A 23,853-nucleotide genomic window follows, 5' to 3' on the forward strand; every position below is an offset into this window, starting at 1 on the left:
GTTGTCTTAGTCTATTCCTAAAAGTGCTCCTCTGTTCAGCCAAGTTGGCCTGCAGGGGGTGAGAAACATTGTCCAGAATTACTAGGATTTTCTGTAGGGTCCTTTGTTCTACCACAACCTCCAGTGTATAGGTGGCTTCTACATTATCTTTGTTGTCTTTTTTAGTGTTCCAATTCTTTACTCCAATCAAATTCAATTGATCAAATGGGCAGGATGATTTAACTTCTTAGTTGTTGGGCTCACAGGCTTGATTTCTGCAAGCCCACCACCCTTCCTTACTAACTACTTCCATTTTGCACAGAAGCAATATATATGCCATCTTTCCAAATCCCACAAAAGGGACAAAAATTCAAGTGGCTCTGCCTTGTGAAGATCGATCCCAGGTTCACAGGTCTTATTCCCACAGTGAGTAATGAGCAACCTTTAACAGCAAGAGAAACGTAAAGGTTAAACCTCATTAGAACCGGGTGTATGTGGGGACCAATCCAAAAAGAGAGCAAGTGCATCGATCGCTGAATTAAAGAGGTTATAGTGGTTACATTTACCTGTGTGCCAAGACGTATCAGTACAACAATGACACCTCGATTCAGACGGAGAGGTGACCTCAACATTCAAAGTTCCAAGTAAATTTATTATCAAAGTACATATATGTCACCATAAGCAACCCCAAGATTTGCTTTCTTTTGCAGGCATACTCAGTAAATCCAAGATCCATAATAGAATCAGTGAAATCCCATGTCCAACAGGGCGGACAAACAACCGATGCGCAAAAGACAACAAACTTTGCAAATACAAAAGCAAAAATTAATAATGAATAAATAAATAAGCAATAAGTATGGAGAACATGAGATGAAAAGTTCATGAAAGTGTGTCCATAAGTTATGGAACATTTCAGAGATGGGGTAAGAGAAGGTGAATGAAGTTATCCCCCTCTGGTTCATATATGTTATTTCCAAGAACAAAGTGGTAGTAATTGTATGCAAATCACCAGCTTTGTCCTTGCCTATAGTGCCATCTCTTTCATCAAGAGAGAGAATTAGAACTTCCTTCAATGTTCAGGTGATATGTAGCCACTGGGAAAACATATTATGCAGATTGATGCCGGCCTTTCCAAGGAGAACATGCATAAACGTTCAGATTCAAGGTGACCTGAGAGTTCCACAATAGTTTCAAAGACAGGACGAAATCCAGCAAGGTTCGACTGTCCTGAATGAACTGATGAAAGGCTGATGAAAATTGAGTCAGTGAAGTATGCAGTATACTGGTTAAGTGTTTGCAGGGTAAACATTTGTTGAAGCTTCTCTCTCCACTGGCAGGCAGTCTTCCCTTTCTTGTTGCAGGCACTAATACTCCTGCAAATGTGATTAAATAGCTTTTATAATAGCAAGTGCAACTGTCAAACCACAGCGTTTTCTCTGTCAGTTACAAATGTCGATGACAAAAGGGAAACATTGGTTTGGGATGAGTCCTGGTGTTTCTAAAAGCACACTGTAACCAGAGGTCAAGTAAATTCCTGCACTGAGTCTATTGAACTACTGCCAATAACCCAAATCCTTCTAAAATAGCCTTAAGCAGTAATTTTGCAATGTGTAAATAGCCTGCATTACGTGGTGGGTACAATGCTGAAAGGTGCGCTAAGGGTGTGACTGTAAATGCCACTGATGTTGAATAGAGTTTGACTGAGTTGTACAATACATTACTTCCTGCTTCATGTCTGCAGGGTACCGGATGTGCAACCTCCAGCTCAGCACAGCCCAGTCCTGTTAACTCAGACAACAACAACACACAAAATGCTGGTGGAACACAGCAGGCCAGGCAGCATCCATAGTGAGAACGCTGTTGACGCTTCGGGCCGAGACCCTTCATCAGGACTAACCGAAAGGTAAGATAGTAAGAGATTTGAAAGTAGTGGGGGGGAGGGGGAAATGCGAAATGATAGGAGAAGACCGGAGGGGGTGGGATGAAGCTAAGAGCTGGAAAGGTGATTGGCGAAAGTGATACAGAGCTGGAGAAGGGAAAGCAGATTTCCTTGTGTTTGCTGTTAACTCAGGCCAGTTTTACAGTCATTCCACATGTCTTGATTCAACAAAAGCCATTTTTACTTCATTCACCACCTGTCTGTTATTTGGCTGGGCTGCTAAGATGTGCTAACCGGACAGCTTCCTGCAGTTGAAGTAATCATCGTGGTCTAACACGACTTATTTCCCCTCTGCAATTTAAAACAAAAATGGTAATCTGTTCTGTGTGGCAGAGCAGAAAATTGCCTTTGCACTTGATTACACAGTACATTTTTCCTACCTTGTTCATTTGCAATTCTTACTATGCTAATCAGGAATACTATTGTCCTTACAAGTTTTAGAGATTGTCCATACAGTATACAACTTCCAGCCTCACCGTATCACTGAAGAAGGAAAGAAACATTGTCTGCTTTCTGAATGCCAGGACCAACACGATGCCACAAAATGGAGGCTGTGACTCTATCACGTCACTTATGCATTCTGATTGTCCAACACTGCTTTGGCAGATGGTAGGCATTTCTACAGAACTTTTAACATATTATTGCTCACTAAACTCAATGACATACTTGGGAAGGGCAATGTAGGAAATGTTACAGCCAATTTTGTACTCAGTTCCTTGGGGTTAACTATGGACATTAGGGAAAACTCCAGTGGTCGCCTTTGAAGCAGTACCATTGCATCTTTTCTATTCACCTGAGAAAGCAAGCAAGGCCCCAATCTAATATGTCATCCAGAAAATAATATCTCTTGCAAAGCATTGTCCCTGAGTAGTGCACTGGACTGTTGGCCTTGGTTAACAGACAATTTGCTGAAGACATCTGACGGGTTGGGAAGTATCCGTACAATGAAATTATTTTTCTACTGCTGAGTCCTGATACAGAATTTTCACCCAACACGTCAGCAATTCCATTCCCCACTGCCTGACTCAGAGTCCCTCTACCAGATTATTTGTTGCTCCAGATTCCAGCATCTGTAGTCTATTGTGTATTGGCTGGCCTCGATTATTGTGTTCAACTTCTTGGAATGGGACTTGAACCCCATCTCAAACTGAAGTGTTAAAACCTGTACTTACAGAGCTACAGATTCGCCCCTCAGTCACCTTTGACACGTCCAGTTACCAGCCCACTTCCCCCTCCTGCCAAGTCAAATAAGTTTCACATTTGTGCGTAACCTGGCCAGTTAGGCAAAACTAGTCCCATCGCTCACTGTATTTGCTGCAGGATGCCTTCTGCAGGGAAAGTCTCAGAATGCAGTACCTCAGCTGAGAAAGAAGCTGCAACTGCATGCTGGTGGGTAAGTTATTGAATTTACTAAAATGAAAAGAAATATAGTTCTTCCAACTGGAGATACAAACAAATCAACAGAGCAAACTCTCCTGTGTGGTCTGTTCTGGTTATATACATGGATAAACAGTGATCAATTTTGAGCTCTTAAAATCAAGCCTGCCTTTTTATATCTTCATTGCCTTCTCTCACTGCAATGGAGTGGATAAATATGGGCTAGCAATGTTCCCTGTTAAATTATTCAAGCCGGTATGATTGACATCACCACATCCTTGAAAATAAAATTCAACCAACACAGTGCATAAGGTAATTGGTAGCCAGACCTATAAATAGTAATACAATCTTGTTCAATTTTACTACTTAACCTTGGGTCAACTAATCACTTCATCATGATTTACCTTGCCTATTCTTTCATTTTATTCTTTGTTGGTGATGTCTTCCACTATATTACTAATCCAGGAACCACGTTCCCTTGAGAAATACTGAAAGCAGCAAAAATAAAGTCACTCAAAAGTATATTAGATTTCTTTCAGATTAGAGCATTTTAAGATACAGAATGTAGATAGCTTGAGACATGTGTAGGCTGCATATGAAGGAAGTCTGATTTTTACCAATGATTTCTTGTCCCATGCTTAGAAAAATGGAGGGCTATGTGGTAGGGAAATTCTAGGCAGTTTCTAGAGGAGGTTACACGGTCGGCACAACAATGGGCCAGTAATGTGCTGTAGATTTCTATGTTTCTATGTCTATATTTCATGCAAGGCAAATAAGAGATTGTCATTCTTTTTCCACGATCTCCGGATGTCCAGTGTGCTCCCAAGTTGATGAATTATTTTTGTAAATGTAATCATTTACAACATAGGAGGTATGCCAGCCAAGGGACATGCTACAAGCTCCTACTAACACCACGGAGGCAGCAGCCGGATATTCTGTTTTTAATTATGTTGTTTGATTAATAGATGTGCACAGAACAGTCGTAAAATATTTACCTACATACTGTAATTCAGAAAATAAGTCAAGATTAAAATATGAACCTAGGCAAATTAATTCAAAAGATAAGTCAAAATTAAAACTTGAACCTAGGCAAATTACATATTTAGCAAATGGAAACCAAGAACATAGATATTAATTAAACTACAATTTTAAAGGACATTTACAACTTCAGTGAAAACTTGCAGCCTTTTATACTAATGGGATGGATGAGCTATGGCTGACTGTTCAAGCTGTGGGAACCGATACAATGGATATCAGATCCCGATATACATTGAGGAGTATATTAGGAGTCCTGGGTATATTAGGAGGGTCTTGTCCCAGAATATTTACTATTTATTCCTCTTCCATAAATGCTGCCTGACCTGTTGAGTTCCTCCAGCATCTTGAGTGTGTTGCTCTGGATTTCCAGCATCTGCAGAATTTCTTGAAACACTATAAACAGAACTATATGATCATCATACTAGAATTCAGGTCTAAGCCTTACAGCGCCCACAAATAGATGTGCATGTTGGTTGACAATACTGCAAATGCTGAGAGAAGGAGATTCCTTATCCTCAGTAAAGGTTGGGTCCAGTAAGTGAGTGCAAAAGGATGAAGTCAAAATGTTTGCGGTTCTCTGCAGTCAGAAATAACATGTGGAAGATGCTTCCAGTTTGAACTCATTTTTGGACTAATATGGTGGCAGTTTCAAGCAATTCAGTTCATTCCAACAAGTGATTGACTCTGAATAGCAGGAGTTCTGACCATGAGAATGCTGTGTCCCAGCATCTGCCGCAGTTTCAACTGCGCTAATGTTTGGTATGATAATGCCAACAATATTGGTATTGGCCATGCATGATCTGCCTTGCAGGGTCACCCTGGATCTCCCTGTCTATGTCCTTAGATCCTGTACAGATCAGCTGGTGGGGATATCATCAGACTTGTTTCACCTCCCTCTACTTCAATCAGATATTCCCACCGGCTTTAAGACCACTATCATCCAGGTACCAAAGAAAAACAAGGTACCATGCCTCAATGACTACTGTTTGGTGGCTCTGTCATTTATCATCATGAAGAGCTTTGAAAGGCTGGTCATGTCATGCATTAATCCCAGTCTCTGAAACACCCACAACCCACTGCAGTTCACCTACCATCAAAGCTGGTTCACAATAGACATCAGCTTCACAGTTCAACAAACATCTCTGGAGCATCTAGGCAAAATGACACCGTCATCAGACTACTGTTTATTGACTACAGCTCCAGCTTCATTACTATGATTGTCATCTCCAAACCACTGGTCTTGGGACTTAACATATCCATTTTCAACTAGATCCTTGACTTTCTGACCAACAGATTGCAGTCAGTAAGGGCAGGCAGTAACACCTCTGCCATGATTATTCTAAACACTGGTACCTCACAGTGTTGCATCCTCAGGCCCCTACTCTAATCCCTGGATATTCGTGACTGTGTGGCTGGATTTTGCTCCAACTCCACCTATAAGCTTGCAGATGATACCGCATAGTGAACTGTACAACATGGTGGCATAACAACAACCTTTCACTCAATGTTAGCAAAACAAAAGAGCTTGTCATTGACGGCAGGAAGGGGTGGGTGCAGTGCTCACAGTCCTGTCTAAATCAATGGTGTTGGGTTGAGAGCTTCAAGTTCCAAGAAGTGAACACCAGAGTACTCTGTCCTTGTCCTACCACATTGACACCACAGCCAGAAGTAGTTCATCGATGCCTCTACATCAGCGGCCCGTTAAGCTTTTTAATCCGGCCCGCAGAACTTGATGAAATTATATTAATAAACCTTGTTAACGTTTTTTCCCCACAATTCTGGTGTTTTCCCAATAGATGACACACTCTATATACATTGACCTTTGTTGAGGTGCAGCGTATTACTCCACATTTGCGCTTTACTCTTTGTTCGGCTCGACCTATTTGTGTGAACAGGCATTCAGCGTCATGAACATCAACAAAGCCAGTCACAGATCCAAGTTAACTGACCAACACCTCAGATCCATCCTGAGAATCGCCACAACAAAACTAAATCTAGACTTTGATGCGCTGGCTAAAAAGGGAGACCAACAACACTGTTCCCACTGAAATTAAAAATAAGTTTCTTCCTTGTGTTATGTAAAAAATGCATTTGAAAATATTTTTTTCAATAAGCCTTACATGTTACATGTCATTTCTGTTAAGTGATGGACATGAGTAGTGCGCAGGTACACGTACATTCTCAAAATAAAAAATGCGCTCCAGATCAAATAACGCGCTCCGCATACTGGCGCGCTGTCACTGTTCTGTCTTTGTGCTGGTCGTTGTTGAGTTTTGGCACAGGGGACAATTGAATAAGAAGGAGCAGGACAAGTAGACCTGCATCTCCTACCATTTTTGAGATAAAGACAGTCAGGAGGAGAGTGATGATGATAATATCTTGAAGGATAACAGAATTTTCAGTGTTTTAAAATAATAACTGTTACTATTAAAAAAAAGCTGTATTTTATTCATTTAATTTTCAGCGTTTTAAAAGTGATTTCAATAAATAGCTAAATACCATGGGACTTCAAAGACAGATATTTTGTTGTAATGCATTTGTTCATTTTCAATTGAAATTAAAGCACATGTTTTCTACATATCCCATGATATTTTATTTTCTCTTATGAGGTGTATTACCAAAACACTCCGTCCATCTGCTCCTGGTCCGGCCCCCCTGTCAAATTTTAGAACCCTTTGTGGCCCACAAGTCAAAAAGTTTGCCCACCCCTGCTCTACATCTTCAGGATGCTAAAGAAATTTGGCATGTCCCCTTTGACCCTACCAATTTTTAAATTGATGGACTATAGAAAGCATCCTATCCAGATATGTTATGGCTTGGTTTGAGGTGCAAAGGGATTTGGAGTCCTTGTTCAGGATTCCCTAAAGATTAATTTGTAGGTTGAGCCTCTGGTGAGGAAGGCAAATACAATGTTAGCAATAATTTCAAGAGGATCAGAATATAAAAGCAAGGATGTAATGTTGCGACTTTATAAAGCACTGGTGAGGCCTCACTTGGAGTATTGTGAGCAGTTTTGGGCTCCTTATTTTACAAAGGATGTGCTGAAACTGGAGAGGGTTCAATAGAGGTTCATGAAAGTGATTGAATGGCTTGTCATATGAAGACTGTTTGATGGCTCTGGGCATGTATTCAAAGGATTTCAGAAGAATGAGGGATGACCTCATTGAGACCCATCGAATGGTGAAATGCCTTGATTGAGTGGATTTGGAGAGTATGTTTCCTATGGTGGGAGAGTGTGACCAGAGTGCATAGCCTTAGAATAGAGGTGCGAAGGAACTTCTTTAGCCAGTTGAGCAGGCCAGGTCTTTATGTATACTTAAGAGAGATCGACAGATTCTGGATTGGTCAGGGCATGAAGGGATATGAGGAGAAGGCAGGAGTTTGGAGCTGAGAGGAAAATTGGATCAGCCATGTTGAAATGGCGGAGCAGACTTGATGGGCCAAATTGCCTAGCTCAGCTCCTATATTTTATGGCCTTATGGTATGGCAACTGCTGTGCCTGTAAACACAAGGAACTGTGGAGAGCTGTGGATACAGCTCAGCACATCATAGAAACCAGACTCCCCTCCATGTCCTTATGTACATTTCTCACTGCCTTGCTAAAGCATAATCAAAGACCTCACTAATAATAGATATTCTCTCTTCTCTCCCCTCTCACCAGGCCGAAGACACAAAAGCCCAAAAGCCTGTACACTAAGCTCTGCCACAGCTTCCTTCTTCTGTAGCTAGAACGATTGCGAGGATTTATCTTCTAACTTCCATAAGTTTATTGACAAGTATCTGACCTCACAATCTATCTCTTTATGACCTCATGAATTTGTGCATTCCTGATGATTCACTTTGAAACAAGCATAAACAAGAACCAAAAAAAAAAGTTGATACAAGGTCTGTGCATCAGCTTGCTCAATACTGGAAGGAATATTAAACACACGGGCACTGTTTTATGTCCACTCTGTTAAATCCAACAAAATGACTACCCTTTGTTGCATATTTAGTGGCTGGATGAGGTCTGACATTCTAGAAGTTCAACTCAACAGTGTTTCAGTGAAACCCATTACAGTAACTAAAGCCCATTATATCAGCTTGCTCATGTGCAATGGAATAAATAATAATTCTGATCTACTCCACATCCCTCATTGCACAACAGACATGCCAAGAATAAAATGGAATCATACAACAGATAGAAAGTAATATTTGAATTGCTTTTAATAAGATTTCCCATAATTGCAAAGCCCAAGTAATTATATAAATCTCCTGCTAATTCAACATAATGAAAATATTTATACTAATTGAACAATTCTTGAAGCAGTAATTGTTATGGTGTTTGTATCGGAATGTGTCACAGTGAGGTGCAAAGAAGTGGAAATGTCATTTTGATTCTAAAATTGACAGTACAGTTCAAGAGACACATAAATTCCTGCCTGAGAAGCGAATTGGATCGGCTCCAATTTGCTCACCAGCACAACAGGTCAACAGCAGATGCCATTTCATTGGCAATTGCAAAGAAAGCATAGCAGCATCTCTATACTTCCTTACAAGTTTTCAAAAATCAGCATGATACCTAAAACTTTGACACATTTCTATAGATATGTAGTGGAGAGTATATTGACCAGCAGCATCACACCCTGGTTTGGAAACACCAATGGCCTTGAACAAAAAATCCTGCAATAAGTAGCGAACATGGCCCAGTCCATCACAGGTAAAGCCCTCCCCACCACTGAGCACATCTACACCGAGGGCTGTCACAAGACAGCAGCATCCATCCATCATCCAACCCAAGTCATGCTCTCTCAGCGATGCTGCCATCAGGAAGAAGGTACAGGAGCCTCAGGAACAGTCATTACCCTTCAACCATCAGGCTCCTGAACCAAAGGGGATAACTTCACTGAACTTCACTTGCCCCATCACTGAACAGCTCCCACAACCCATGGACTCACTTCCAAGGGTACTTCATCTCATGGTCTTGATATTTATTGCTTATTTACTTTTTTTCCCTTTTTTTTTGTATTTGCATGGTTTGTTGTCCTTTGCACATTTTTTTGTCCATCCTTGTTTCATTAATTCTATTATTGTTCTTGGATTTACAGAGTATGCCCCCAAGTAAACAAACCTCAGGGTTGTATATGATGATATATATGCACTTTGATAATAAATGCTCTTTGAATGCTGAAAAGATCAATTCAATAATGGCAACTATGTTTTTTGATGATCATAAACAAAATTCATTTTCAATGTCGTCGTTCACAAGACATTTACTAATTTAATAGTATATTTTCAAGGGGTTATTTCCTTCAGTTCTACAGGTGCTGAGAAAATGTATCATGTAGTGAGTGCTTGACACTGCAGACAAGATTGCAAGATGAGAAAAAAAAAAATATTGTTTCTGCTGAAAACAGGCAACAGATGTTGCAGGATTGCCAAAGTATAATTCAAGAGGCCAGATAGAGCAAACAAAAATCAGTCCATTGTTAGCTTCAGTATTATGACCATGGTTGTGGAATTATACTGAGGTTGACAGCAAAGGTACTTACCCTGCCTGAAGGAAGTCCACAAGCATCCAATGCAGTTTCTACTCTCTTTCGGTCGGCAGAAAACAAGCGAAAAATGCTGCAAACAAAGAAATTGATTCAAATAGCATGTGATTAATGTGTTAATAAAGCATTCCATATGGCTACCATTTAAAGAAAGCACAATTCCCCTGGGCGCCTATGTAAATATACAGTTCAGCTGAATACATCCCACTAATTTGATCTGATAAAATCAAGATCTGCACGTATTCCAAGATTACTAAGGGTTCCAAGGAAGAGTGCTTATATTTTCATGAGATAATTTTTCTGTAGCTCTGTAGACAGAAAGGGATCTTTGCTGTTCAACTATACTGACAAAAGATTGTTCATGCGCAGTTACATATATTCCAGTTTCCAAAAGAAAAATTCAAAGCTGAAATTGTCTTGCTGTAGTTTTACGAATAATATTTCATTGATCCTAACTACCATCCGTTCATTTGGACTCATATGCTCAGCTAATGCTGTTTCGATACCAATTGCCCAGTTAAACAGTTGAATGCAAACCAACCACATCCCAGGGAAGGGGCTAGCAAAATGCTGAAGGACAATCAGGTGTGACTCAATAAAAGCTCCCGACCTTATCCAATGGCAAAGGAAAGAAGATGCACATTAGTGACAGCAGTGCTGTTAACATGTATGAATGTATGGGGAGTATTGACCATGAACGTAAAGAATGAAAAGGCATTGGATGGTTAACACTTGTAAATAGTTTTTAGTATGAAAGAAGTTTATTTTGTGTTTAAAAAAAGCAGCAAATGGACGGCTGAAAGATACTCAAGCTGCCCAGGACAGCACAGTGATGCAACAGAAAGCTCTGCTATGTCACAGCTTTGGGCAATTTAGGTTCAACCTTGATTTGCGACAATGTACGAAGTTTGGATGTTCTACCTGTGGCCGTGTGGGTTTCCTTCCCCCCACCCTCTGGCTTCCTAAGCCATCCTAAGTCATGCTGTCTGGCAGGTTAAAAGGTCATCACAAGGTACTCCACATGGTGAGATAGAATTGGTTAAATGGAAATTACTGGGGGAATGGGATTGGGTGGGGTGATTGTCTGTCAGCTGACATAGACTCAATGGGTCAAATCAATTCCTTATACTAAGATTATTTTTAAATGGCCAAAATCAGTATCAGTGTTTTCTAACTAGAACTACTGAGATATTGAGGCCAATTTGACCCATTACTTTTAAACAGTGGAAACAATGCATTTTAACTGTGACCTTAAAGGTTCCTATGGCTTATACTATATATTCAGTGGGCAATGTACCAATTAAGTGAACTAGCCGAAGAAGTGTCAAGTAAAGACTGACCCCTGATAAAATAGCTGTTTATAAGACTCTAAAATGGTCTGATCTGACCAAATTGCTAGATGAAATCACTTACTTTTTGATAGGAATCCGGGCTTCCTGGCTTGTTTGAAGCTTCAGCTTGGTGTACCTGCAAATTACAGTAATATTTGTTGGAGACATCAATTCACTTTCAATTCGTCTTTGAAATTCAAATGTCACCACAATGCATAAACCATAACCCAGATTTTGAATCTTGGTCAACTTTTGGATCTTGAATCAGTCGTACCAATGAGGTCACCATAATGCTACCTTATTCTGTCCTTTTATTTTGCTTAAATTACTACTGAATGCCTCATTTATATCTTTGTTATCTTAAGACTCAATTACTTAACACACTCCTGGGTGAGTTCAAACTTGAGCTAACCCAAAAATCATAAACACAAGGAAGTCTGCAAAGGTTGGAAATCCAAAGTAACACACACAAAATTCTGGAGGAACTTGGCAGGTCAGGCAACATCTATAGAAATTAATAAATGGTCATCATTACCAGCCAAGACCCTTCTTCAGGACTGGAAAGGAAGAGGGAAGACGTCAGAATAAAAAGGTGGGGAGAGGAAGGAGAGCTAGCTAGAAGGTGAAGGGTGAAGCCAGGTGGGTAGGAAAGGCCAAGGGCTGGAAAAGGAAGTATCTGATAGGTGAGGAGAGTGGACCACAGAAGAAAGAGAATGAGGAGGTGACCCAGGGCAGGTGAGAACAGGTAAAAGGTCAGAGTTGGGAACAGAGGAAGAGGGGAGCGTTTGGAATTTTTCTTTAACCTGATGGTTCAAAGATCTGCTGTCCAGGTCCTCACCCACACCATGGTTCATTCAACTTTGAACCCTCTGCTTCCTTACCTAGAGTGGCACACTGTGCATTACCTGCTTTTCAAATCCTATTCTTTGCACATCACTCCATTGTCTTACTGTTTATTCTACTAATCATCTCCAGTCTATAGGGCTCTGTGTTGTCTGCATGCCCTCAATTCTGAACTCCTGAACACTCTGAATTTCATCAGTGCTCTGTGCCTTTACACTGAGGCCTAGTCCTCTGGAATTCCTTCACTAACTCTATAACACTCATTCATCAAGACTTACCCCTTGGGCCAAACTTTTAGCCATTCACCTTAGTATCACCTCGCATGGCTGAGTATCAATATTGTGTTTGGGAACACTCTTGGCAAACACCTGGGGACGATTTATAAACGTTGCTGTTGGAATTTATTTTAAATTTCCTACTGTCTTCTATTTCAGTAATGGGTTCAAAACTATGTTTAGGTTTACATAAAGACTTATTAGAAGCATTTGGCAGTACAAGCAAAAAACCAATATAACCAAAAAAACCCAATATAATGTCAAGTGTATATCATACTAAGAAATTCACCTCACAAACTCACAAGTTTGCAAAAATTGTGGAAATCTCAAAGAGGGCAGTACATTACGTACATTGATATTTAAACTTCTTCCTCAGAATATTACCTCTATGGAACATCTTTTACTGATTTGGCTGTCCTAATAATAAGCAAAAGATATTCTGACCACCTGTCATATTTTTGTTAACAATAGCTATCTCATAGGGTCAGTTACAGTTTATTCACACACTACATTGCAGCGGCCTTCTAAATTTATGGACAGGAAGCTAACTGCACCAGGTTAGGAAAGAAATGAAAAAAAAAGAGCAAACAGTGCCACTCTGAAATAAAAGTAGAAAAAGCTGGAAGCATGCAGCAGGTTAGGTTACAACCGTAAAAGTGAAGTGGTATTGTTAGGACTGAGCGAATATCTCAGGGTGAGATAGGATAGTGGGGTAGAGCTGTAAAATAAAGAGAGAGTGTGAACATAGAAACTACCAAGTGAGACTAGTATAAAGTGAGAACACAGAACAGTCACAAAATGCAGAGGTGCAAAGCTTGTCGGATGGTCAGGGTGTGTTAAAGAGAGAGAGAGAGAGAGAAAAATGAGCCAATATCACAGACGTGCAGCCAGCTCCAATATGGATTGAGAGGGTGAGTGCCCTGATATATAAAATTTGATATCAAGTTCATAGAGCTGCACTGTGACCAGACAAAAGACGAGGTGCTCAAGCTCATATCCAGTCTGTTTAATACTGCAGGCCAACAGACAAGATAGGCTCGAATAGGAATGGAATGACCACTAGAGGGCACTCCTTCTAAACTAATTGCATCACCCAGATATTCTTGGGTTTGGGATTTTCAAAAGTGTGCAGAATGTTTCAAATGATACCACCAAATTATGAAGCTGTGTCACATTTAAAAGGTTTAATAACATGAAATCTGAATAACTCATTTTCTGATTGTATTTGCATCAAATATGACCTCTTTTATAACTTCTCCTTTTGAAAAAGTAAAGGCAGATCACTAATCTGGAAGGGACATCTGTAACACAAATAGCCTGAACACAAAATGTAGCATTATGATATTTCACTGATGATAATACTGTAATCACAAATTCTCCCACAGCCAATGAATTTGACTTGGCAAAGCATGGGAGTTTGGTTCAAGTCTTTTGGCAACCCTGGTTTACAGTATCCATGGTTACTTCCCAATGCTTATACAGGTTATGAAGTAACATTATTACTTTTGAGCACTTGACAATCAAAATTATTATCTTTTTTATCAGACTGCTATGTTTCAGTGTTTATTATTTACCATATGTCTACATCATTCACAATCGCAACATATCTATACATTGCACTATTTCAACATCAAGATTTCGTTTTAAATCAAACACAATTTTCAAAATAACATCTAGATTCAAAATAACTCTTCTTTCCTATAAGATTCCTTCTTCTCCAGCCCTTTACTTTTCCCACCCTCCTGGCTTCACCCATTCACCTTGCAGCTTGTCCTCCCCCACCCACCAACCCCCCTGCCTTTTATTCTGCATCTTCCCCCTTCTTTTCCAGGGTGTCAGCATGAAAAACTGACTGTTTATTCACTTCCATAGACACTGCCTGACCTGCCAATTTCCTCCAGCATTTTGTGTGTGCTGCTCTGTTTTTCCAGCGTCTGCAGAATCTCTCCTGGTTAAAATAACAATATTCCTACATCTTTGAACAAAATACATTGCAGGGATTCAATGAACCCTTTTAATATTAAAGATTTCTTGTGTTTATTCTATATATAGCTTAAGGAACTCATTAAATTTCAAATTGCCTCAGCAACATCAATTTAATGTCAGAAGAATCAATTCTTTGTCCATCATCAGCTTCCTGAGATGACAATTTAGATTGCTAGTATACACTGGGCCATACATGACAAATCAGCTTATCATATCTTTTAACATTCCTATTTTAATAGGCTTTCATTACGCAGCAACGCCGTGAACACAAGTGACACAAAGAAACTCAAGCGAATAAATAAAGTAACTGGCTTCCCATTTCTACTGAAATGCACAGTTGCACCATCCAGCATTGTAGAATATAATCCCTGCTCTACACCACAATTTTAATGATTCTTTGATATAGTTAGACAAAACTAATTTTGATTCACCTTTACAAGGCAGAGACCCGAAAGGTATTTCTCCCTCACTCTCATGAGCTGCCTATCACCGCATTCTGGTTCCCTACCTCCTTCCCTTTATTTCACTGTCTTCTGCTGTCAGATGCCTTCTTTGTCAGCCCTTCCCCCACCCATGCTCCTTTCCCCTCATCTGGTCCCACCTATCACCCGCCAGCTTGCACTCCTCCCCTTCCCCCCACCTTTTCATTCTGGCATCTGCCCCCTTCCTTTCAGCCCCGATGAAGGGTCGAAGCGGCCTGAAACGTCGGCTGTGGACCTCCCTCCACGGATGCTGCCTGCGGCTGCAGAGTTCCCTCATCACTTTGCGTGTGCTACTCTAAAGACAATGCAGGTGTAATGGTACACCTGAAAATACCGAGACTCCACAAGCTGCAGTCTGCTCAGAGTAACAAAGCGATCTGCTGGCGGAACCCACGGGGAGGGAAGGAGGAACAGTCAGCAATTTCTTTCATCCCAAGATGCTGCTTGACCTGGTGTTCTTCCGGCAGATTGCTCGCAGCTCCAGATTCCAACGTCTTCTGCCATCTGTGTCCCCATTGCTCCGCAACAGAACCTTGCCAACAGAGTCAGCGTTGAAGTTAATGCAACAGGGAGAAGTTACAGGACTTTCCTATGGGTTCCCCATTAAGAATAGCTGTCATAGTTAAAGTTGGTGTACCTATGAGTGAGTGATTTTTTTTGGCAATGTGGCATGATAATTAATGAGTCTATATTCTTTCAGTTGTTTATTATGGCTGGAGATCAAAAAGCTTTTCTTCCACTAGTTTGTGTTTGACTCTTTTACCTCTCCTGTTACATTATTTTTTGTTTTCAGTACGTAATCGAAACCTCATTTATATTTCTGCTTCAGACCCTCCATGTTGCATCAATGTGCTTAGCTGTAGATCTTTGCAGTTTCTTTCCCGGCTACAGCCAACACAGAAGCTCCGTTTGATCAGATTAGATCAGGTCTTCACTTAAAAGTCTGCCATAACCTTTTCTGGGCAACAAAAGGTGGGCATTATCATTGTGGCATGGATCGCAATTCCCTGCCAATATTAAGTTAGTTCTGATTCTGTTGAACAATAGCAATAAGATAAAAAAATAAAAAGATAGATAATAAAAAAACAATAGCAATAAGGTACCTTGTCCACAATCCTCCTTCTGAATGGGCACTAGATAGTTTCAATATCTCTTGAACAAGTTTAGCAATGTGATATATGCAGAGATGCCATTTTGTAATAACTCACGAAGACCGTCGTGTGAAATGTGCATTACATTATACAGTAGTGCCAGATCAAAATCATGGCATGAGAGATTTCAACAAGATTGTTGACGTGCTCAAGCAGCCTTATCATACAGGGACTAGGAACAGGGAATACATAATGACAGTGCAAATGTTTATGGCAGGCTTTGAGAGGTATCACATAACCAGCTGATACAAAGGTACAGAAGGCAATATATACAATTCAGAAATGCAGAACAATAACAGTGTACAAGAAAAAAATCTGAGAACCAACTTCTATGACAAAAACCCCCAATGAAAATTCGAGGGTTTTAAAAAAAATTGACAGCAAATCATTTGTAAAATCAGAGACATATAACAAAATGACAACTTTGATGTAAATCCATAACAATGAATCTACAAATCTTGTTTTCTCTGAAGGAGCCATACAAACACAGCAAGGAGATTATGAGACACACATCTCAAAATATTTTGCTTATTTTCATTTCAAATTATAATCAAATATTACCACAGCAGTCTGTAACAGGGATAATTATACCTGTCAATGTCAATTATCGTTTATGTTGGGAAGAATAGATTTATCAGCATTTAGAACCTCTGGGGAATGGCAAAATTTAATCAGCAATTAAAATCATTGCAGGTGGGTGAACAACTGCAATGCAGATACAGTTTTGGCCATTAGGGAATGGTTAAAAATACAAAATAATCTGTATGGGGAAATCCCAGAGAAATAAAACAGAATGATGGGTAACTTCACAGAGAGGTGTATTTGAAACGTGTTTATCTAACTAGCACATGCCTAACCTACTCCAGGTTTTTCTACACAAAGTTACGAAGAGGGAAATACAAACTTTCCACTTCTGATTAAGGGCCTCATCATTTCAGTATGGTCAAGCTGTAACAAATGTATTTCTAATTTTCAGACATCCTTCTTCATATGAGGGACATAAAGGATTCAATTCCATTTTTAACACAGTTATAACCTGGGGCATGCCGAGAACTTTTGCTCTTGCAGAATCCTTACTGGCATGCAGTGCATTACATTTCTGTCAGTACCTCCAGTCTTTTTGTGTGTTTTCCCCCTAGCCATCAGTCTGTGGTTTTGTATTGCCAAGTGCTCCTGCTCTACTCCGGCCCCTGTATCACTGCATACTCCGCCTCTCACCTGTTTCTCATTATTACCTGTTTTGTTGCCACTTCTGTCTCGTCGTGCTCCACCTATCATCTGTCTCTCTGTTTATTGCTCAGTGTATTTCAGTCCTGTGTTTTCACCTGTTTGTTGCCAGATTGTGGCAGAGCTTTCCAGCATTTGTATCTAAACTCTGTCTCTCTGAATACTGACTCTGCCTGTGTTCCGTTTCTGGTTTTTGGATTTCTCTGGAATTTTTGATCTCCGCCTGAATTTTGATGCCAACTTTGTTGCCCCTCTGGATTTGCTACTCAGTGAATATCACAGTGCGCACAGTACCTGGTCTGCGATTGGGTCCCTGCTTCAGTACCCTGACAATTTCTCAAATGCACCTACTGATTTCTAATAGGTGATCAGGTGAACCGGAATTACATTCTGAAACAAAAGTGGCAAAACCAGTTAAATTTGACAGGACCTCCACTTCTCGGGCCCTTTGGGTTTCCCTGCAATCTTGCTAACTTCTAAGAAACATTGTCTATTACTTGCAATTCATTTGCCTTTCGTAAAACGGAATAAGTTGCAGTGAAGACCACACTGATTCAAACACGCACATCTTAACGACGACTGTATGTGGGAAAAGAACTACACCTCATTCTCAAATCACAAATTGAATCCAGTGGCAATAACATATTTGTTGCCCGTCTTTTGTGTCTATACTTCCACTCTGACTGGAAAGCAAGGGTCGTTGCAGAGCTGCAATGCTTTTCGTACTTAGACACAGCAGATATTTCTGATAACCCATGCATCTTGAAAGCAACAATTTAAATACAATTCATAATTTGTCTAGATTCGGATTGCTCCTAGTTGTTTTGCATGCATCACTAGTTTTACATTTATGAAAGCAGTTGAATATTTCAAAATCAATGCAGAATGATAAACACAAAATCTGCAGATGCTGGAAATCCAGGGCAACACCTATAAAATGCTGGAGACACTCGTCAGGTCAGGCAGCATCAACGAAAATGAATAATCATTCAAAAGCTTTGGGCTGAGAAGCTTCGTCAGCGCAGGAAAGGAAGGGTGAAGACATCTGAATAAAAAGGTGGAGGGAGAGGAAAGAGGATCACTTGAAGGTGATAGATGAAACCAGGTGGGTGAAAATAGGACAGGGCTGGAGAGGAAGGAAACTGATAGAAGCAGAGAGTGTACCATGGGAGAAAGGGAAGAAGGAGGGGCACCAGGGAGAGGTGATAGGTAACTGATGAGAGGTAAGAGGCCAGAGTGAGGAATAGAAGAAAAGGCGGGGGGGGGGGGGTGGAAGGGAAAAATACTGGAAAGAGAAATCAATGTTTCTACCATTAGGTTGGAGTCTACCTAAACGGAAAATGAGATGTTGATCCTCCACCCTGACAGCAGGCTCATCGTGGCACAAGAGGAGGCCATGGACTGACATGTGGGAACAGAAATTGAAACGTAGCACCCAAAGGGCACATTCATATTTGAAGGGTAGGTCAGGCTGAGAACAACCTTGCTTTGGACAACGGCACATGTGCAGGAGAGTATACAGAGCAGACAGATGCCAAATTCAGCTAGTGAGCTACGTTAATTCGATGGCAGTGCTGCTGACCTGGAGCTTGCTGGAAAGCTAATGCCTTCTCTTACATACTTCCTGCAAAATATGTATTCAGCAGTTGAAGGGAAACCAACCACTGCCATTGGAAGGGACCGGGTGAATTTCTGACTGATTTTATTTTCTATCGTGACAATTGTTGAAGTAATTTGGTGCTTTCTGGAGTAATTTAAACTTGCTGAAATCTGTGGTGTGGTGTGACGGCTGCCACAAGGCGACTTTAAAGCTTCTGTCAAGAGAAGTGTGTTCCCCTCGGGGTACACAAACCAGGAGACCGAGCAGACGGTACACAGATAAGGAACTGTTTAGGTGACATCACGGTGGAGCTAGTACATTCTGGTTCTCAGCTGCATTGAGCTGGGTTCGATCCTGACCTCGGGTGCTGTGCTTGAGCAACCTTCCTGTGACCAGGGGGCTTTCTTCCAGGTACTCAGGAACTCCCCCAACATTGCAAAGATCTGCCAACCGGTAGGTTAATTCGCCACTGTGAATTGATGCTAGTGTGTAGGTGAGTGGTATTAACTGAGGAGAGGTTAAGGGAATGTAAAGGGAATGCACTGAAATGAGTGTAGGATTAAGTATAAATGAGTGACTGATGGCCAGCACAGACATTGTGCACTGTTAGGACTTTTCCACGCTGTTCGATTCTATGACAGGGTAGAGCAGCTGCCAGAAAGAACTGGGTGTATGACTGGAAAAGTTTTCCGTAGGAAGTTATGTCCAGCCCAGATGGGAATTGAATCAAATCACCCCTCACTGGACTTGAAGGGAACCGTGCTTCATCGTGGACGCACGCAGCCAAATCTTGTCTTTTTGAAAGGTTCAGTCTAGTTTTTCAAGTTGTGTCAAAGTGTGCTGCCCTCATAAGTCTGGGCTCCCTCTCGAGGTGAGCAGACTGCAGCTGTAGGCTATAATCACATCAATCAGCAGACAACTGGGACAGAAACAGAACACAGGAGAAAATCTTGGAGCAGACACGAGGAAATCTGCAGATGCTGGAAATTCAAACAACAACACACACAAAATGCTGGTGGAACACAGCAGGCCAGGCAGCATCTATAGGGAGAATCGCTGTCGACGTTTCGGGCCGAGACCCTTCGTCAGGACTGAAGTCAGAAAATCTTGGACCAATTTTTGGGGCTAAGCAATGTATCTTTCAATAGGGTAACAAAAAGTGTGAACTTTGAACAAAACAAGTTCAGTAGGGTTGTACAGGCTTAACAATGACACTTACTAGCCTGGAATTATTTCACCTCTAAATCTGCATCTCTCATCTTAAGGGCTTCTGGCTTTATATCTTTGTAGTTCGGGGAATAGTTTCTAGCTATCAGCACTAGCTTGCCCTTAATGATTTTGTACCCGTTAGTCAGATATCTCTTCAGCTACATCTGCTGAAGGGGAAAAAAATCCAGTTTTCATGATCTTTTTTCACCTGAACTGAAACACAACCAGAACATCAGCATTTTCCTTTTTTAAAAAAACTCACACAAAATGCTGGAGGAGCTCAGCTCGGCAGGCAACGTCCATGGAGAGGAATAAAGAGTCGACGTTTTAGGCCAACAGCCTTCACCAGGACTCTGTTCCTCCGGCATTTTGTGTATTTTACTCTGGATGTCCGGCATCTTGTGTTCAATGTTCTCTTTTTTAAATTCGAAATCAGGTTTATTATAACAGCATGTGACGTGAAATTTGTTAACGTAGCAGCAGCAATTCAATGCAATACATAATATAGAAGAAAAAAATAATAAATAAAGAAGTAAATCTTTTGATTTAAGTAATAAATAAGTACATTTTTTTGGTTCTGGTTATTTACGTTTCGTCACATTTGCTATTTGACATATTCTCACCAAATTTCTTGGAAACCTGTAATATTCCGTTGCATTTTCAATTCAGGACACAGTTTCTAGATCAAGGCTCAAAATCAAAGCGAAAACTATTGAACCTACATTTGAAGCCAGATTAAGCTAAACCCCAAAGTGTTGATTCAAACAGTTGAAACAAAATAGGTTTCTAGTGTTGAAATGTTGAAACAAAATAGGTTTCTAGTGTTTTAGAAATGGCTGAAACAGGTCAAGTAAAAGCCAAAAAAAAGGACCATACTTACGCTTTGTGTAATAAGGTGTCCCTTGACCTGTTCTGTGCCAGCAGGTTGGTTGCCAAGTTGAAAAGTGCATCAGTCCATTCCTGGAAAGACAAGCAATTGGTTGAAGAATCGAAGAGTTATTGAAACAAATAACCTTAAGCCAATTTCAGAAGACTTGAAACTCTCATAGTTTTATGCTATCTGCATAGTCATGCAGATCAGAGGGATTATCTACCATCAAAGCTTGATAGTTCTGTTGTACATCATACACGTTATGTAGATAAATGTGCAAAGATCTTCAAAATTGTAGACAAAATAAATTACAATTACCTAGAAATGTGCCCAGTTGGTAATACTAAACTCACTCTAAATGTGCAGGTTATTCTCTTTCAAAATTCAACCACGTTGGCTACAATATATGTATGAACTACAATATCACATGCTTAGAATTCAGCCCAGTGATAATTTTCTCAGTAATAGTTTGATATCCATATTATATACAGCATCAATAAATCAGATAACTGAATTTATGGCTCATCTAATATAAGGGCTGACTATTCATCAACAGTAAACCAGTAATTTTATTCTTGTTAAAACTGGGTCTGCACACTTGACTCACAATGAACTAATACATTTCACTGAATGCAGAGCAAATAGCATTGTTTTAATGCAATACTTTAATTCACTACTTCAACTGTTGAATCTAAGTTGACGTACATATAACAGTCTATGATAAATTTCAGTCTCTAATTGGCTCCATTCTATTCTGAGCTCCTGCCAACTTTCACTTTACTTACAACGAATAACTCATAATTCAATAGAGTGCTTCAAATCTCTATTTTTGATTCAATAAATCAAATATCAATATAATACACTCTATTGAATTATAATTCAATAGAGTGCTTCAAAGTTTTATAGCTACACTTATATACTAACTAGTTTAGTGGTGTCTCGGCAACAAACTTGGTAAGACCAAAGAGCTGATTGTGGACTTCAGGAAGGGTAGGATGAGGGATCATGAACCAGTCCTCGTAGAGGGATCAGAAGAGGCAAGAGTAAGCAATTACAAATTTCCTGTGTGTCAAGATCTCTGATGATCTAACCTGGTCCCAGTACCTTGATGCAGCTATAAAGGAGGCAACATAGCAGCTATATTTTATTTGAAGTTTGAGGAGATTTGGTTTGTCACCTAAGACACTCAAAAACCACGTACTATGGAGAGCATTCTGACAGGTTGCATCACTATCTGGAATGAGGGTGGGACTGGCTACTGCACAGGACCGAAAGAAGCTACAGGAAGTTGTAAAATTAGTTATCTCCATCTTGGGTACTAGCCTCCGCAGGATCCAAGACATCTTCAAGGAGCGGTGTTTCTGAAACGCAGCATCCAGCATTAAGGACACCCAGGGCATACCCTCTTCTCATTGATACTGTTAGGAAGGAGGTATAGAAGCCTGAAGGCACACACTCAGTGATTCAGGGACAGCTCCTTCTTCTCTGCTGTTCCATGTTTAAATGGACATTGAACCCCTGAACATTACCTCACTTCTTTATTATTTCTGTTTTTGCACTATTTTTAATTTAACTACTTAATATACACACATATAAATAAAATATTTACTTACAGCAATTGATTTACTTATTTAATTTTCCCTATATTATCATGTACTACATTGTACTGCTACCACTAAATTAACAAATTTCATGACATACACCAAGGATATTAAACCTGATAGTAATCCTAATATGGATGGGTACCTACTGATCACCATAAATTTGGAGGACTGAATGGCCTATTTTCATGCTGTTTAATACTGTGACACTAATGATAAAGCAAAAAGCTTAAATGAACTTGCTCATTAGTGATTCAAAATTGAGGCCATTTACACTTGCTTTGAGAAACTATTCACTTCTGCCCATTGATCTGATGGGTCACTGTCTTCTGACTGTCACAGACAATGGGGAGCAAGAAACTCAGCTCTCACTATTTCTGGGATCATTAAGTAATGCAGAACAAAAAAAAGGCCCTACAGTCCATCTGGTCTGTGCCAACCACAATCCCCAACTCAGCTAACAAATGGAACATGCCAACCACGATCCCCATCTAGGCCAGTCCAATTTGACTGCATTCAGCCCATATCCCTCTGAACTTTTTCAATCCATATATCTGACCAAATAACTTTTAAATGATCTTAAAGTGCATACCTCAACAACACCCTCTGGCAGATCATACTCATCACTCTGTGTGAAAAAGTTACTCGCAAAGTTCCTATTACATCCCTTGCTTCTCACCTTAAACTAATGCCCTTTAGTTCTAGACTCTCTTGACAGAAAGGGCAGTGTACAACCTCTCATTCTCCCACACTCCAATGGAACCATCCCAACCTGTCCCGCCTCTCTCTGTGTTCTTCATGGGTCAAAGCAAAGCAACACATCAGCAGCTGAGGTCTATCAGGAAGATGCAGACAACGTTGAATTTAAATGCAGAACTAAATACTGTACACAATTTTCCTTTCCTCTATTTGCCAGTCAGCAGTCAACTAGATTGAGAGGCTGGCCAGCCAGCGAGGGCAAATCACGTAAGACTGTAAGACCATTAGACACGGAAAAGAATTAGGCCATTTGGCCCATCAAGTCTTGTCTGCCATTCAATCATGGCTGTTTCTTTTTTTTCCCCTCCAGAGCCCCACTCCCTGGCCTTTTCCCCGTAACCTTTGATGCCATGTCCAATCAAGAACCTGTCAATCTCTGCCTTAAATACACCCAACGACCTGGCCTCCACAGCTGACTGGCAACAAATTCCACAAGTACACCACCCTCTGGCTAAGGAATTTCTCTGTATCTCTGTTTTAAATGGATGCCCCTCTATCCTGAGTCTAGGACATCTACATCTATGTGGTGGGGGAGTCTAGGCCTTTCAACACTGGAAAGGCTTCAGTGAGATCTCCACTTGCCCTTATAGATTCCAGTAAGTGCAGACCCAGAGCCATCAAACGTTTCTTGTATGATAACCCTTTCGCTCC

At 40.5% G+C, this 23,853-nt stretch overlaps 1 protein-coding gene across 10 annotated transcripts in view; it reads right to left on the minus strand.

Annotated features, from left to right (window-relative positions):
- LOC132403025 (1-phosphatidylinositol 4,5-bisphosphate phosphodiesterase beta-1) overlaps window positions 1-23,853 on the minus strand; it is a 1,013,243-nt gene that overhangs the window by 362,344 nt on the left and 627,046 nt on the right. For all 10 annotated transcript variants that reach the window (XR_009515160.1, XR_009515161.1, XR_009515162.1 and 7 more), the window contains 3 exons: window positions 20,852-20,931; window positions 11,281-11,334; window positions 9,865-9,940 (listed from right to left, as the gene is read on the minus strand). Coding sequence is in view for 7 of the 10 variants with exons in the window: in XM_059986239.1 (XP_059842222.1) it covers window positions 9,865-9,940; window positions 11,281-11,334; window positions 20,852-20,931 (210 nt within the window). In the remaining 3 variants the exon portion in view is untranslated. The remainder of the gene's footprint in view (window positions 1-9,864; window positions 9,941-11,280; window positions 11,335-20,851; window positions 20,932-23,853) is intronic.

This window comes from Hypanus sabinus, chromosome 12, assembly GCF_030144855.1.
Source record: "Hypanus sabinus isolate sHypSab1 chromosome 12, sHypSab1.hap1, whole genome shotgun sequence".
In the NCBI taxonomy this organism is placed as follows: Eukaryota; Metazoa; Chordata; class Chondrichthyes; order Myliobatiformes; family Dasyatidae; genus Hypanus; species Hypanus sabinus.